The 14744-nt window shown below is 35.6% G+C and overlaps 1 protein-coding gene across 28 annotated transcripts in view; it reads right to left on the bottom strand.

The window, feature by feature from the left end:
- The window catches only part of CLASP2 (cytoplasmic linker associated protein 2), a 172103-nt gene that overhangs the window by 128502 nt on the left and 28857 nt on the right, over nt 1-14744 (bottom strand). For 27 of the 28 annotated variants that reach the window (XM_070455349.1, XM_070455346.1, XM_070455364.1 and 24 more), the window contains exon 7: nt 10990-11060. In XM_070455349.1, coding sequence (XP_070311450.1) covers nt 10990-11060 — 71 coding nt within the window. Of the gene's footprint in view, nt 1-4319; nt 4993-10989; nt 11061-14744 lie in introns of those variants that run through there. The other variant, XM_070455353.1, reaches the window with a different exon arrangement.

The following is a 14744-nucleotide window of genomic DNA, read 5'->3' on the forward strand; positions in this document are numbered from 1 at the left end:
ATATCTGATAGAAATCAATGCAATACTGTAAAACAATTATCCTTCAATTAAAAATAAATGAATTTTAAAAATTCAAGACCTTCAGGAATTCAGTGAAGTAAAAGGACAAACACAATTTAAATCACTATTTGGTATTAGCAAAATTAAATGACAACATACTTCATAATAACCATAATATCAAACTAAACAATAAATGAGGCTCATAGTAAGGATTATTTAAAACCTTTAAAATGTCATCATTTTAGTTAGTTAAAATTTCACCACAGGGACAGGTTGGTTACAACAGCTGTCAAGAGCATCAACTATACATTCTACATGTACAAAGAAAAGATGTAAACCTTTTCATGAAGATTCAGGTTCATGAGCAACATCATGTTTGTGGATATGTTGCTACTGATGTCCAACACTTTGCACCCAGGTGGGTAAATGGGTCTGTTTCAAGAAGATTTTCAATCTTAGTAACTACTACTTTCCTGCCTTTATTGCTGTTGAATGCCCATTTTTTTTTCTCCCTTCTAATTTACTTCGTCTCCTCTTACTTCTTTTCCCCTTACTGCTTCTAGAAGAAAAGTTTTCCCTTTGGGCTAGAAGTTAAAGGGCTACTTCTTTCAGTGACTTAAATTATTGATTCAGAGTGTATCACATAGAACAGTCAAGGGTTTGGAAGGAGAGAAATCTATTCAGCATTAATCTCTTGCTATTGTTATCGATCCCCCAAACCAGTAGTTACATGTCAGATTAGAATGGTCCCAAAAGGCTAAGGGAAAGCCAAGGTTATATCATCACTTATTTGTCTTTTTCAAAAGATTCATGTTTGGAAGAATAGACTGTTTTGAATTGTTTGAAGTTTAGAAACAATCTATTTGCAACAAAACCTTATTTCTTTCCAGTCACTCTGTAGCATAACAACAAAAGGCCAAATTCCTCTCATGAGCTTTTGAGGCAGATTTCAAGGCTCAGTGCCACATAATAATCCTACAGGTTTTTAACTCTATCTGGTTTAACTGCCCAGAGCTACTTCACAATCATCTGACTGTTTTGTTTTGTACCTCTGGGTGAGGATAAAGACAACTAAACAAAAAAAAAAGCTATTCCCAACAACTCTTCAACTGATAGTCATTGCAGTGCTTCTCAAATCTGAATTTGCCTAGAAACGAAACTGTTAATAAAATGGTTCATATGTCCATAAAGTTACATTTTTAACAGATAACAGACTAATAACCAGAACACAGAAAGAGAAACTATAAATGAAAAAGTCAAAGGCAAAAAGCTGAAGCACAGGGAACTCTACCCAATACTCTATAATGACCTATATGGGAAAAGAATCTTAAAAAAGAGTGGATATAAGTATATGTATAACTGATTCACTCTGCTGTACAACAGAAACACAACATTGTAAATCAACTCTACTCCAATAAAAATTAATTAAAAAAATAAAATTTAAAAAATTATTCTCAAATACCTCTAAAAGATGCACCCAACCCAGGGATCAAACCCAGGTCTCCCTCATTGCAGGCAGATTCTTTACCAGCTGAGCCAGCAGGGGAGCCCAAGAATCCTGGAGTGGGCGGCCTGTCCCTTCTCCAGGGGATCCTCCCAACCCAGGAATCAAACCAGGGTTTCCTGCATTACAGGCAGATTCTTTACCAGCTGAGCTACCAGGGAAGCCCAAAAGATGCACAGAGGAGAAACAGTCGCCTAAAGATGCCACAAAGCAGTTCACAGTAAAGAAAATATAAACATTCAAACATATGAAGATGATCAATGTTATCACAAAGAAGACAGATTTTTTTTTTAAAGGGTGAGATATTTTTTACCTATCTGATATGCAAATTTTTAGAAGATTAACAATCATGAGAACTGAAACGAATGTAAGATAGAAGGCACTGTTGGTGAGAAGTGGTAAAGCCTTTTTTGGAAGAAATTTGCGAGAACTAAAACAACCTGAAGTGAATAAAAACTTTGATTCACAAATTCTACTTTTGTTTTTTAAAATTGTTTTTAAAAATGTGTGTGCAAAAATATATGCGCGTGCACACACACACACAAGATTTGTACAAAGGTGTTCATTTCAGAATCATTTAGAAAAGTTATATGTGATTAAGCAATCTGAAATTCCATAGACAGAGATATTTATGACACACATCCATACTACGGAGTACTATGCAACAGTGCAAACAAATGAAAACAGTTACACATGATGACATTTTTAGAAAAATCCACCACTATGCACTATTGAGCAGACACAGTAAACAGCAAAAATATGTTGAGAATGATACCATTCATGTAAACAAAGTCAAAACAAAACTATGTTGATACTTAATATGAATGTTAGGCAGAGTAAAAGGTATGAAAAAAAAAACTCCATACTAATAAAAGTGTTCCTCTCTGCTTATCTCTAGGCTTAGGGTTTAGAGGTGGTTGAGAGGTGGTTCTTTATTTACATTATTTGATTTTTGAAAAAGAGAAGATACTAGCGTATTAAAGAATAAAAAACAAAATACGTAGGGAACAGCATAATCCAGTGCTGTATGTATTCTCAAGATGTGTGTATGATGTGTGTATATTACATGTGAGAGAGACTAATACACAGAGGAGTACATATGAAACTCTTAAGAACTATAAACCCCAAGATGACCTATTACTGTTTAGATTTTTAATTTTTTAAGAAACATGTATTATTTTATCACTAAAGTCCAATAAAAGCATCTTCATTTTAAAGAAGAGAATATGTGAGAAGGTTATTCTCTGAGCTTTATAAGAGGTTGTTACTTTGATTTTTTAAAAAAATCAACACATTCCTAAACAGTCTGAATGTATTTAGTATTATTGAAAAAAGAAAAAGTAAGTAAATATACACTGATAGCTACTGAACCTATAATGTTTAAGAAAGAAATAAAATCTGGATATAGTCCAAATCAAATGCAACATTTAGAGCTGCTTAGAAAATAAGGTTTAAAAATAACAATCAAACCAACTTGGCAATGCCCTTAAGTATACAAGAACTTAATTCATTAATTTTGATGGCTTTTGCCTTAAAAACTGGAAGTTAAAATTACATTACTATTTTTATTTCTATAAGGACATATAAAAGTTACATAAATTCTTGAAATAAACTATAACAATATGCAAAATCAGATTTACTATCATTTTCCATTAAAAATATATATAATTATTTAAATGACTGTTTACCAATATGATTTTTTTAATATAAGTTTACACCTTATTCCTCAGCATCCCAAGGGGATAAACTCTTTAGACAAAAGTCATTAAATAGTCATAAAAGAAGGCTGAAACTGTTAAAAACTTCCATATACAACCAGCCTTCCTTAAGAACATAGTGAAAAATACATTAAACACTTCTGAAGTAACCTCAATTCCCCTTTGTACACATCTCTGCTGTTGATGCGATTATAAAGTATATATACCTCTAAGCATCTTAACAAAAGGTTTAATAATGAAGAAAAAAAAAAACTGAGGTGCTAAATGTTACAAAGGACAATACCAAAGGCGCATTTGAGGCTCTAGATTTGATTCTGGTTTGTTCTGTGCCTGAATCTGGGATTTATAATCTCAACAAGCCTTAGTTTCCTAATCTGTGAAATGGAAATACCAAAATCCTCTGTACACTTCATTTATTTGTACCTTAGGAATTAATGGACAATAAGTACACTCATGTGCTTTGGAAAACTAGACAGCACTATAAAAATACATTTTAAAAATTATTCTTATCACAATAAAACACCGGCAAAATAAAATTTTTTATCAAACTATAACTGTATAGAATTCGTAAAGGACTAAATATTTTCTAGAAAACTACTTACTAGAGATATTGACAAATAACAAGCACATCAATTAAAACAGTGTCTATGGCAAGCCATTTTGCCTCTTTACCTACTTAATCACCACAGAATTCTACTTGTTGTCAAATACAACAGGAATTTTGTCAAGCTAGGTAACTCTGTCAAATCTGTCATTCTTCCAAAGGCCATGTTCTCTCTTCAAAGCTTCTGCATATTTTCCATGTTTCTTTCAATATCCCTTTATATCCACCACCGAAGACTGAGGGTTTGCTTGGTAAGATGCAAGGTAAACTGTCATATTTGCCAGATTCCATACAAACATGTCAAGTAGAAAAAGATATCAATGACAAGTACACATACACGTGTATATATGAACATACAAGCAGTGTGTACACACACATACACAAAGTGCCCTTCATTCTTTAGGGAGAAATACATTTCTTATACAGCAAATGACCGTCACTTTAAAAGGAAGTGTACAGCACAAGCAAAAGAAGAAAAATAAATCTTACTCACCATCTCCCATAGCCATTCAGACGGTCCAGGGAGCTCTCAAACCGAGGGGTCAAACAGCACAACAAACAAATGCAGCTCGGAGCCTGCGCCACCGGGCTCGGCCTGCAGCCTGCAGACACCCTGCAGACACCCGGAGCACTGTGTGACCCAGGCCGCGCCGCAGCTCTGCACCGCAATAGCCAACAGCTGCTACTCCACTTCAAAATAAAAGTCTGGGGTCTTACTGAAAACCCTCGTCTCTTCAGCAGAGCCTCGCAGAGCTCGATCAAGATTATTCTCTAACTGCATGTAAGAGGTTAGACACAGGTTGTGGTATTTCTCCTTGTGCTGCTTGCCTGAAATTTAACGCAAGAAAAGCTCTGGGAGCCAATAATTGCCATCCCACTGAGGGACTTTTAATGCAGTCATCAAAACACAAGGCATGTGTTCAACAATCATTTTCTGCTTCCCTAAAGATATCCATGTAATCAGTAGCAATCACATGATCTGATGGATTAACTGATTTGTGCCTCTTTTAGAGGTTTTCATCCCTTTGTCGTTACCTTTTAATATTTACAACGGAAGACTGCTAGAAGCACACAAACAGGAATAGCCCAGTTTCCATGATTAACTGCTCTCATTATGCAGGAAGCATTTCTGGCTGCCGTAAACAAATCACGTCAAAGGCAGCCCATCAAAGGCTGCTCTGTGTGCGGACAGCAGGGCCACACGGAACAAAGCTTGCTTCTGGTGGAGACAGGACCCAGCCAGTGCGCAGCTGCGGGGACCCAGAGCACCCTCATCCACGCTGCACGGCCATCGGCACACGGTCAAGATCGAGAAGGCCCGGGGGCTCCTGGTCACAGACAGAGGCGTTTTCACTCAACCTAAGGAAAGGGCTGCTCTCCTTTTCGCCAAAGGGTACATTATCAACTAGACTGCCAGTTACCTTATTGCCTTGTATAGCCAAATATCAAGGTAATTTCAAAGCCTAGTTTCTATGCTTTATTTTACTGCCAATCTTCTAAAACAATTATTTTCCTAGCAACTGTTTTCAAACAGAAAAGCTGGGAGATATTTTACAATGATTACATGCCAGGACTGCATTCGATCCTACACACACACTTGACAAATCAGAATTATGCTGAGTTTTTTCAGTGAAAAAAAAAGAAAAAGACTTGCAGTGACAGCCACCAACACGTCCGTGTTTACAGCTAGGTGAGCGTAGGAGCCTGTCTAGAAAGTTCCATGATGACACCGGACCCAGCCATAATCACAGGGTGCCTGCAAGTTTCAGTCTTTTCCTTCCTACAGTGCTGCTATTGCCTTCTTTCAGCCATGATTTGATTAATTTTAAATCCAGTTTCCCTCTAATAGCAGAGTTAATTCCACTGCACTTAAGGATTCTGCCTAACTTACTCTATAATGAGAATTAAAGTCAGACTTGAAATACCCTCAAGACAAGAAAAAAACCCATGCATTTCTCACTATTCCCAAATTATACGATACACTCAAATCTCTGGTAATAGAATTTACTTTGTGTTCTTGCATGTGCTGAACTAATGCTCTAGAAAATCAAGTCAAAGAGTGCAAACAAAATTTAAAAGGGTACAGACATGGCAAGCATGAAAGAAACCAGAGCCAAAAGCATGAGATGTAAGGTTATGCATTAGGACGTGCATAAGGGAAAAAGAGGTAGATGGAAGAGGAGATAAAAAAAATAGATGATCTTCCCAAACAATAAACGTACATAAGGTAGTTTGAGGTCATATCACTTTCACTTACCACAAGCTTCTCCAGCCTAAAATCCTTCGTATTCCCAGAAGTCTATCAAGACTCCTCCTAAGGCCTACAAGCCTGTCACACTGTGGTTCCTGCTTACACTTCCCATTAGCTCTCATACAGATGCTCTCGCTTCCAACCTAGTCCTCGCCACACCAGGTTCTAGTCAGCCCTGGCCTCCTCCACTCCTTTCTTCATACAGATGAAGATCTTTTCTACCTCTCGGCCATTATGACCACATTTTCTCTGCCCAAAGCATTTTATACCACCATGTATCCAATGACCAGCTCATTCTCCTTTATTAGGTCCCAATTCAAATACGTCAATGCTCAGAGAGGCTTGCCCATCCTTCTGTCTAATGTGCCATCACTGAATTAACATCTCCATACCCTATTTACTTCACCTAATGACTGTGTGGATGACAGACTTTAAATTACAGTGGCTCTTAGCCACTTACACTACTTTTACAACAAATCCTCTGGGTTGGTTTTTGTTTGCATTTAATAAGATGACTTTTTCATCCCCCAACAACCTAAGTCAATATAAGAAGTATGGTATTTCATTATTATAGTTTCAGACAAAGACACACCAGAAGTTTTTACTTCTCAACAATTTTCTAGTCACAGAACATCAGATGAAACAAATTCAAATTAAATACCAGGTTTGGCTGAACTCACAATAATTTGTTTTCCATATGTACACCAAGTGGGAGAGAGAAGAGGTGGTATCTTTAATAGCTCTTCATTCTATTGTATGCATGAACTACTTCTGCAAGTTTCCATGTTGAGCCTTTATTCTGACCTAAATATTTTCCTGTCTGTAACTTTATTTTCAAGTTTTAGTTTGAGTGAACAGTAACAATGAGCCAACAAAGGATTGAAAATTACGTGGGGGAAAATTGTGCAGAAATTAAAAATGGAGTCAAATAAACCTTCATTACATCATTTTAGGTATAATCTTACTTGCTGTTGTTGCTTAGTCACTAAGTCATGTCTGACCCCTTTGCCACCCCATGGACTGTAGCCGGCCAGATTCCTCTGTCCATGGGATACTCTGCAGGCAGGAATACTAGAATGGGTTACCATTTCCTTCTTCAATTTGCTAGTTATAAAAACTGGTTTTCAGTGCTCAACTGACATATTTTTCTACCTGTGAAAATTATTCAGGCATCTTGGGTTGGGATGAAATATACTACAATGTTAGGAAAAATTAGGAAACTATTCATTTAATGGCTTTTTCACTTAGCAGCAAGGATTTGTTTTTTTTTAGTTCTACCACTTTATTGCTACCAACCCATCTCCCTCCACCCTCGTGCACATATGCTCACTCATGTAATCCCATGGACTTCAGCCCGCCAGACTCCTCTGTCAGTGGACTTTTCCAGGCAAGAATACTGGAGTGGGTTGCCATTTCCTTCTCCAAGCAGCAAGGACTTTAAGGAATAATTTAATTTCAGTAAATTCATTAGACAATGAGTAGTTGTATTTTCTTCCATTACCAACTGCAATCACTCTGGATATCCATGTGTTTACTTATTTATGATCTCTCTCTCCCTAAAACGTAGGTTTGTCTAGGCTGAAACTTTAACTGTCTTCTTCACTCTTGGGACAAAATCCATTTACATTTTAAAACCACTCTCAATTCTGGTAGAAAGCAGATTTCAGGGGTCAAACACAGAACTGAAACCTACTGCAGTAGGTTGCAGGTAAAAGCTAAAGGAGATTTACAGTAGGGTTTTAGCAGTAGCGATATGAAAAAAAATAAGCAAACTTGACACATATTAGGATTTCAGAGATAGAAATGACTAGTTAGAATGGGAGATCAATGCTAATTATTAATAATTCTAATCAGGAAAGTTTCCAGCTTGAGTTGATGGTGGTGCCATTGACTGAAATGGGTAAATTGGGGAAAGAACAGATTTGAGGGAAAGGAAGAGAACAGGCTTTAACTTTTGGACCTGTTAAGCCTGAGATACCTATCAGGCATCCAAAGGGAAAGGCCACATCAAGGTGACAGGCTCTGAGATGTAGAACACAGAGGGATAAATGAAGGCTAGAACTACACATTTAGGCGTCATCAGCAAATAGTTACCACGTAAAGCCTTTGGGCTGGATTATATCACTGAGAGAGAATAAAGACAAGGCGAGAGAGGCTTGGGCCCTGGGCCCTACCAACATGATAAATGGGCTGTCCTCTTTCAGCCTCTTAATAACAAAGCTGTTACAGTTATTTTTCAATGATAGTACAATACTGTCATCAAAATCATCTTGACCAATTTTTACACACCAACATATATATTATGGATTTTTAACATTCACATTTGACTATACTTTCAATATTCAGATTATAATCTCCAAAACAAAAGGATTCCTGAAGATTTCTCCCCAAAAGACATAAATGCCAGGTACTAACCCTAAATCTCCCTGTTTATGGAGAGATAATCAAAAGAAAAAGAAATAAGAGCTAAAAGAACAGGAACAAAAAAAACCTTCTATCTTTTGAAGGTAACAAAATAACCTCATAAAATACAAGAAGGGCAATACTTCCAAAATAAATCACAATCAAATAACAAATATCTTATAGTATACACTGTATTTTTCCTAAGAGTTGTGACTACATAGTCTGTAATACACAAATGAGAATGCGCTGTAAACGGTACGAAAACACAATTCCTTAATTCAAGGAATTTTAACAGTTCGCCATCTTTTTGGTCTTTCTGGTTTCTATGGAAATGGACAGAGGTAACTGCTGGTAAAATAAGAACAAAGTACTTAAAACACCTTCTATTCAGAGAGGAAGAGTGAGAAATAGCTGGCAATCAGGGTGAAGACTGGTAGTGCTGAAGTCAATTTATGCTCTTGTAACTAAGTTTAGATTAAGGTAGACACAATCTTTTTAACACTAAATTCTTACTACATCTGCCTTAATGCAATACAACAAGGCTTAGTCTTGGTTTAACCTGGAGAAAAATAACTAAATTATATTAGTAACTAGTCTTCCTATCACCTGACTATAACAATTCATACAACAAATTTTTTCTCCAATACCATATACACGATTAAGCTAAGTACACTATCTTTATAAAATAAACCTATTTTCCCAGGTGCAAAAACTACCTTTGCAAATACTATCTTTGGAAATAGAATATATTATTCACACATACAGTTAATTAACACTTAAGGACTGAAGGTAAATGCTACCCAGTAAGATGAAACACAATTTAGCAACCTTACAAAAAAGAAGAGCAACCACAAAATCAAATAAATACTAGATACCAACACCAAGCCTCCTTGAATTCCAAGGAGGTCTCATTCTAATTAAACAGCCAAAAATGATTATACTGGTGAAGTTCCTATGTCTGTGTTTCTTCACTGGTATCATCACTGATAGTCTAAACACAGGTGTAACACAGTAATCAACCCTACAATTTCTACTAAAAATCAGTAAGTAAAACAATTACTCTGCTATCATAGGCAAAACATTCTCTAACATAAATCATACCAATGTTTTCTCAGGTCAGTTTCTTAAGGCAATAGAAATAAAAACAAAAATAAACAAATGGGACCTATTCAAACTTACAAGCTTTTGCACAGGAAAGGAAGCCATTAAAAAAAAAAAAAAAACAACCCAGAAGACAACCTATGGAATGGGAGAGGATATTTGTAAATGAGGCAATTGACAAGGGCTTAATTTCCAAAATATACAAACAGCTCATACAACTCAATAACAACAAAAATAACCCAACAACCTAACTGAAAAGTGGGCAGAGACCTAATTATATAATACCCCAAAGAAAACACACAGATGGCCAACAGGCACAAGAAAAGCTGTTTAAAATCACTAATTATTAGAGAAACGCAAATCAGAATGGCAATCATTAAAGAGTCTACAATGGAAACAACTTCCATGTCCCCTGACAGATGAACGGATAAGGAGGACGTGGTACAGATAGACCATGGAGTATGATCCAGCCATCAAGAGAATGAAATAATGCCATTTGCGGAAGTATGACTAAGCTAGAGATGATCATATTAAGTGAAGTTAAGTTAGAAAGAGAAAGACAAATGCCATACGATATTACTTATATGTGGAATCTAAAATATAAAGCAGATGAACCAATCTATGAAACAGAAATGGACCCAGAGAGAGAGAACAGACCTGTGGTTGCCAAGGGGAAGGGAAAACAGGGGAGGATGAACTGGGAATTTGCGGTTAGGAGCTGAGAACTATTATATATAGAATGGATAAACAACAAGGTCCTACTGTATAGCATAGGGAACTATATTCAATATCCTGGGACAAACCACAATGGGAAAGAATATAAAGAATGACATATATATGTGTATAACTGAGTAACTGTAGAAATCAACACAACACTGTAAATCAACTATACTTCAATTACAAAATAAGTTAAAAAAAATTACTCGAGTAAAAAACACATTTTATGTATAGAAGGACACAGAGGACAAGGGGGTCATCGTATCTTCAACACAGAGGATACCAAAAATAAGGTTAAAGAATAATACCATTTTACACAATTAACCCATTATTAAATTTTCACTTATTCCAAAAGAGTCAGAGGACAGGTATTGATCAGTAGAATATAAAGACTTTGTTACTATATCCTAACCAAGTTTTAACCCACAAAGTCAAATCTGCTGAATCAGTGATATAATGGTTGACCTGAAGGCATATTTTAGTATCTAAAACTCTGCTACCTAATCTTAGAAATGTTTGAGATGCCCAGGCTGGATGCATAAGACAAGTTCTCGGGCCTAGTGCACTGGGAAGACCCACAGGAATCAGGTGGAGAGGGAGGTGGGAGGGGGGATCAGGACGGGGAATACATGTAAATCCATGGCTGATTCATGTCAGTGTTTGAGATCTGGATTAACTTAATTACTCTTACCTTTGCAGGCACTCAAAATCATACCGCCTGAATTTTGCACTTCATCAAATTTGGCAAGTATCATTTCTAATCTGGGAATAAAGAATAAATTATTTATTTTACATATACTTTTAATCAGAAACAATTTCCTTCACCACTTCCCTGAAAAAAAAACAATCCCAGGGATTCAGTTAGTTGTATACAACTCTCTTTTATAAGTAACTCACTTACTGAAAGCAGACACAAAATCCATCTATTCGGTAGAGAGGAGTCAAATACAGGTAGCACTCTACACATTCACAGGTACATTTGTAAAAAGGTAACTTTCAAAGAAAGGGGATTACAATGTAAAAATAAATAAGTTATGGGGATATATTGTACAACACAGGGACCAGAATAACCATAAGTGGAATATAAAAATTGTTCATTGCTATGTTGTACACCCAGAACTTATATAATACTGTACATCTACTATAATTCCACTTTTTTAAAAAAGATGGCTTTTACAAAAAGCAGTTTCATAGTTTCATCATAAAATTCTCTCTCCAAACCCATCAAATATACTTTAGTTCCAACCTTACAATGAATCCACTCAGTCACCAAGACATTTTTTTAAAGTACATAAAAATCATACTAAGGAAACTTAAAGCAAACATAAAAACAATGAAATACAAAATGTCAGAAATTAAAGTGATGCTGATGTGACTGATAATCTAATGTTAAATTTTAACTCAATACCAACTCTATTAATTCTTACATTCAGAATAATTACTTTCTACATTTCTGCTATAACTTTTAATTTAAAATGTGTTTTTTATTAGAAAAGTAATATATATTCATTACAAAAGAAAATTAGGAAACACAAATAGAAACAAAAAACACACAATCCCACCACCCAGAGAATTTATTCAACTGACTGCGTTCCAATTCTTTATATTTATATATAAATTTTCTTTGGGTCAAAACGGGATCATACTGACAGCACTATTTTTTAATTTTCCAATATTGTATCATGCTATGATATATTCTTAAATTTATGACTTAGAGATCTAAGTAGGTCTTTAACTGCCAAATGTTTTTCTCACATCAATGTTTCCTGTCATAATTTCACTTCTAAAACTTTAGTTAAGCCTTAGTCCACATTCTGTCATCTTTTACTTGTAAACTGAGGATGAAGATACTGTTTGGTTTAGAAAATTTTTTTTTTTTCAATTGAAAACCTTCTAGAAATTTCTTATAACAGGATTTCTAAACCTTAAACTCATCTCATAGTCACAAATTTGAAACCATTAAATTCAACAAATATTCATAAATCTGAAAGTACTTCAGTCAAAAGACACCAAGTCCCTTCAGCCTACAGAGCAGTTATCTTCCAGAGAATTGAGCAGACACTAAACAGGCTGCCCAGACAACATGTGGACAAGATGAGCCAATGAAGGGAAAACAGGAACTGGAAGATAGGAGTTCAGAATGAATACCACACAGGCCACAAATCTCTTTGGGAAAAAGTCAGAACAAGATGTTAAGAAGCATGAAATTAGCATGCAATTATTCAGGAGCAAAATGGGAGGAGGAAACTAAGGGCTGAAAGCTCTGAGAGAAAAGATGGTTGGTAAGGAATTGAGGTGGGAGACATAAAACAGCAAGGAGTGAAGATACAGGCAGCTTTAATGGGAAGAGGAAATACTAGCAAATGTAACAGCAATAGGGAGAAAGACAGGAATAAATAATAAAAGGCTATTAGAAAATAATAACATAACTATTTAGAAAAACAATCTTATTCAAAATGGAGGCTACATAATCTGATGGAAAATGAGGAAACAATGGAAGGGTAGAAGGAAGAAACTAGGCTCTTCTAAGTAATTCAGGAAGAAAAAAAAACTAGGCAATTTAACAGAAGGCAAACACAATAGAGGCTGGAATATCCAAAAGCAACTTAGAAGGCCAAAGGATAGAGGTATGTAAAGCTCTGGAGGCTTCTGATTCAGGGTAAGGATAGAGACCAATAAAGCATTAGGATGGAACTGGAAAAGAAACTCTATCTTTAGTCCATATATAAGTTTAGAGTCATAATAATAAATCACAGATACAACATGAAAGAGAGAATTAGGTATCTCAGAACATAATCTCTTTTCTGTATCAGCCAATTATTGAGAAAATATTCATACCATACAATTCACCCCTTTAAAGTGTACAATTCAATGGCTTTTAATATAAAGCTAAGAGACGTACACAATCAATTTTAGAATGTCATTATTATCCCCCAAAACAACCCAATACTCATTAGCAGTCACTCTCCCCAATTTTCTCAGTACTATACAACCATTAATCTAACCTTTCTATAGATTTGCCATATCTAGCCATTTCATATAAATGAAATCATCCAATATGGCTGGCTTTTTGCACTAACGATGTTTTCAAGGCTCATCCATGTTATAATATGTATCAGTCATTCCTGTTCATGGCCAAGTAGTAGTTCATTGCACAGATATATTGTTTTGTTTATCCATCAGCTTACCAACATGTGGAGATGTGAGACATTTTGACTTTTTAGCTATTATGAATGTTTACAATGTTGTTATGAACTTCTGTGTACAAGCTTTTGCGTGGATATATGTTTTCACATCTCTTGGGTATATAGCTGGGAGTAGAACTGCTGGATCATATGGTAATTCTGTTTAACATTTTGAGGAACTACAAACTGTTTTCCAAGGTGACTATACCATTTTACATTCCCACAGACGATGCCTTCTAATTGCCCTACATCCTCAATAACACTTATTATTGTCTATCTTCTAATTTTAGCCATTTTAGTAGTATCATCTTGTATTTCTCTGATGGCTAATGATGCTGAGTATCTTTTCATGTGTTCACTGGCCATTTGTGTATCTTCCTTGACAAAATGTCTATTTAAATCCTTTGCCTGTTTTTAAAATTGGGTCATCTGTCCTTTACTGTGGAGCTGTAAGAGTTCTTTATTATATACTCTTCATATACTTGGGACATATGTTTTTTATGAGATGTATTATTTGTAGATATTTTTCCCATTATGTGGGTCTTTCTTTCGATTTCTTGATGATGTCCCTTGAAACACGTTTTTAATTTTAATCAAGTACAGCTTATCTTTTTGCTTTGGTTGCTTATCCTTTTGGTGTGACATATAAGAAACCATTGCCTAGCATTTTCTATAAGTTTTATCATTTTACACTTAGTTCTGTGATACATTTTGAGTTAATTTTGGGATGTAGCTTGAGGAAGTTAAACTTTATTCTACTACATGTGGAAATCCCACTTTCACATCACTACTTATTGAAAAGAGAGCTATTTCAAATCCTAAACGATGATGCTATGAAAGTGTTACACTCAGTATGTCAGCAAATTTGGAAAACTCAGCAGTGGCCACGGGACTGGAAAAGGTCAGTTTTCATTCCAATCCCTAAGAAAGGCAATGCCAAAGAATGTTCAACCTACTGCACAATTGCACTCATCTCAAATGTTAGCAAAGTAATGGTCAAAATTCTCCAAGGCAGGCTTCAGCAATACATGAACTGTGAAATTCCAGATGTTCAAGCTGGTTTTAGAAAAGGCAGAGGAACCAGAGATCAAATCGCCAACATCCGCTGGATCATCGAAAAAGCAAGAGAGTTCCAGAAAAACATTTACTTTTGCTTTACTGACTATGCCAAAACCTTTGACTGTGTGGATCACAATAAACTGGAAAATTCTGAAGGAGATGGGAATACCAGACCACCTGACCTGCGGTTTGAGAAATCTGT

Source organism: Odocoileus virginianus, chromosome 26, assembly GCF_023699985.2.
Source record: "Odocoileus virginianus isolate 20LAN1187 ecotype Illinois chromosome 26, Ovbor_1.2, whole genome shotgun sequence".
NCBI classification, from domain to species: Eukaryota; Metazoa; Chordata; class Mammalia; order Artiodactyla; family Cervidae; genus Odocoileus; species Odocoileus virginianus.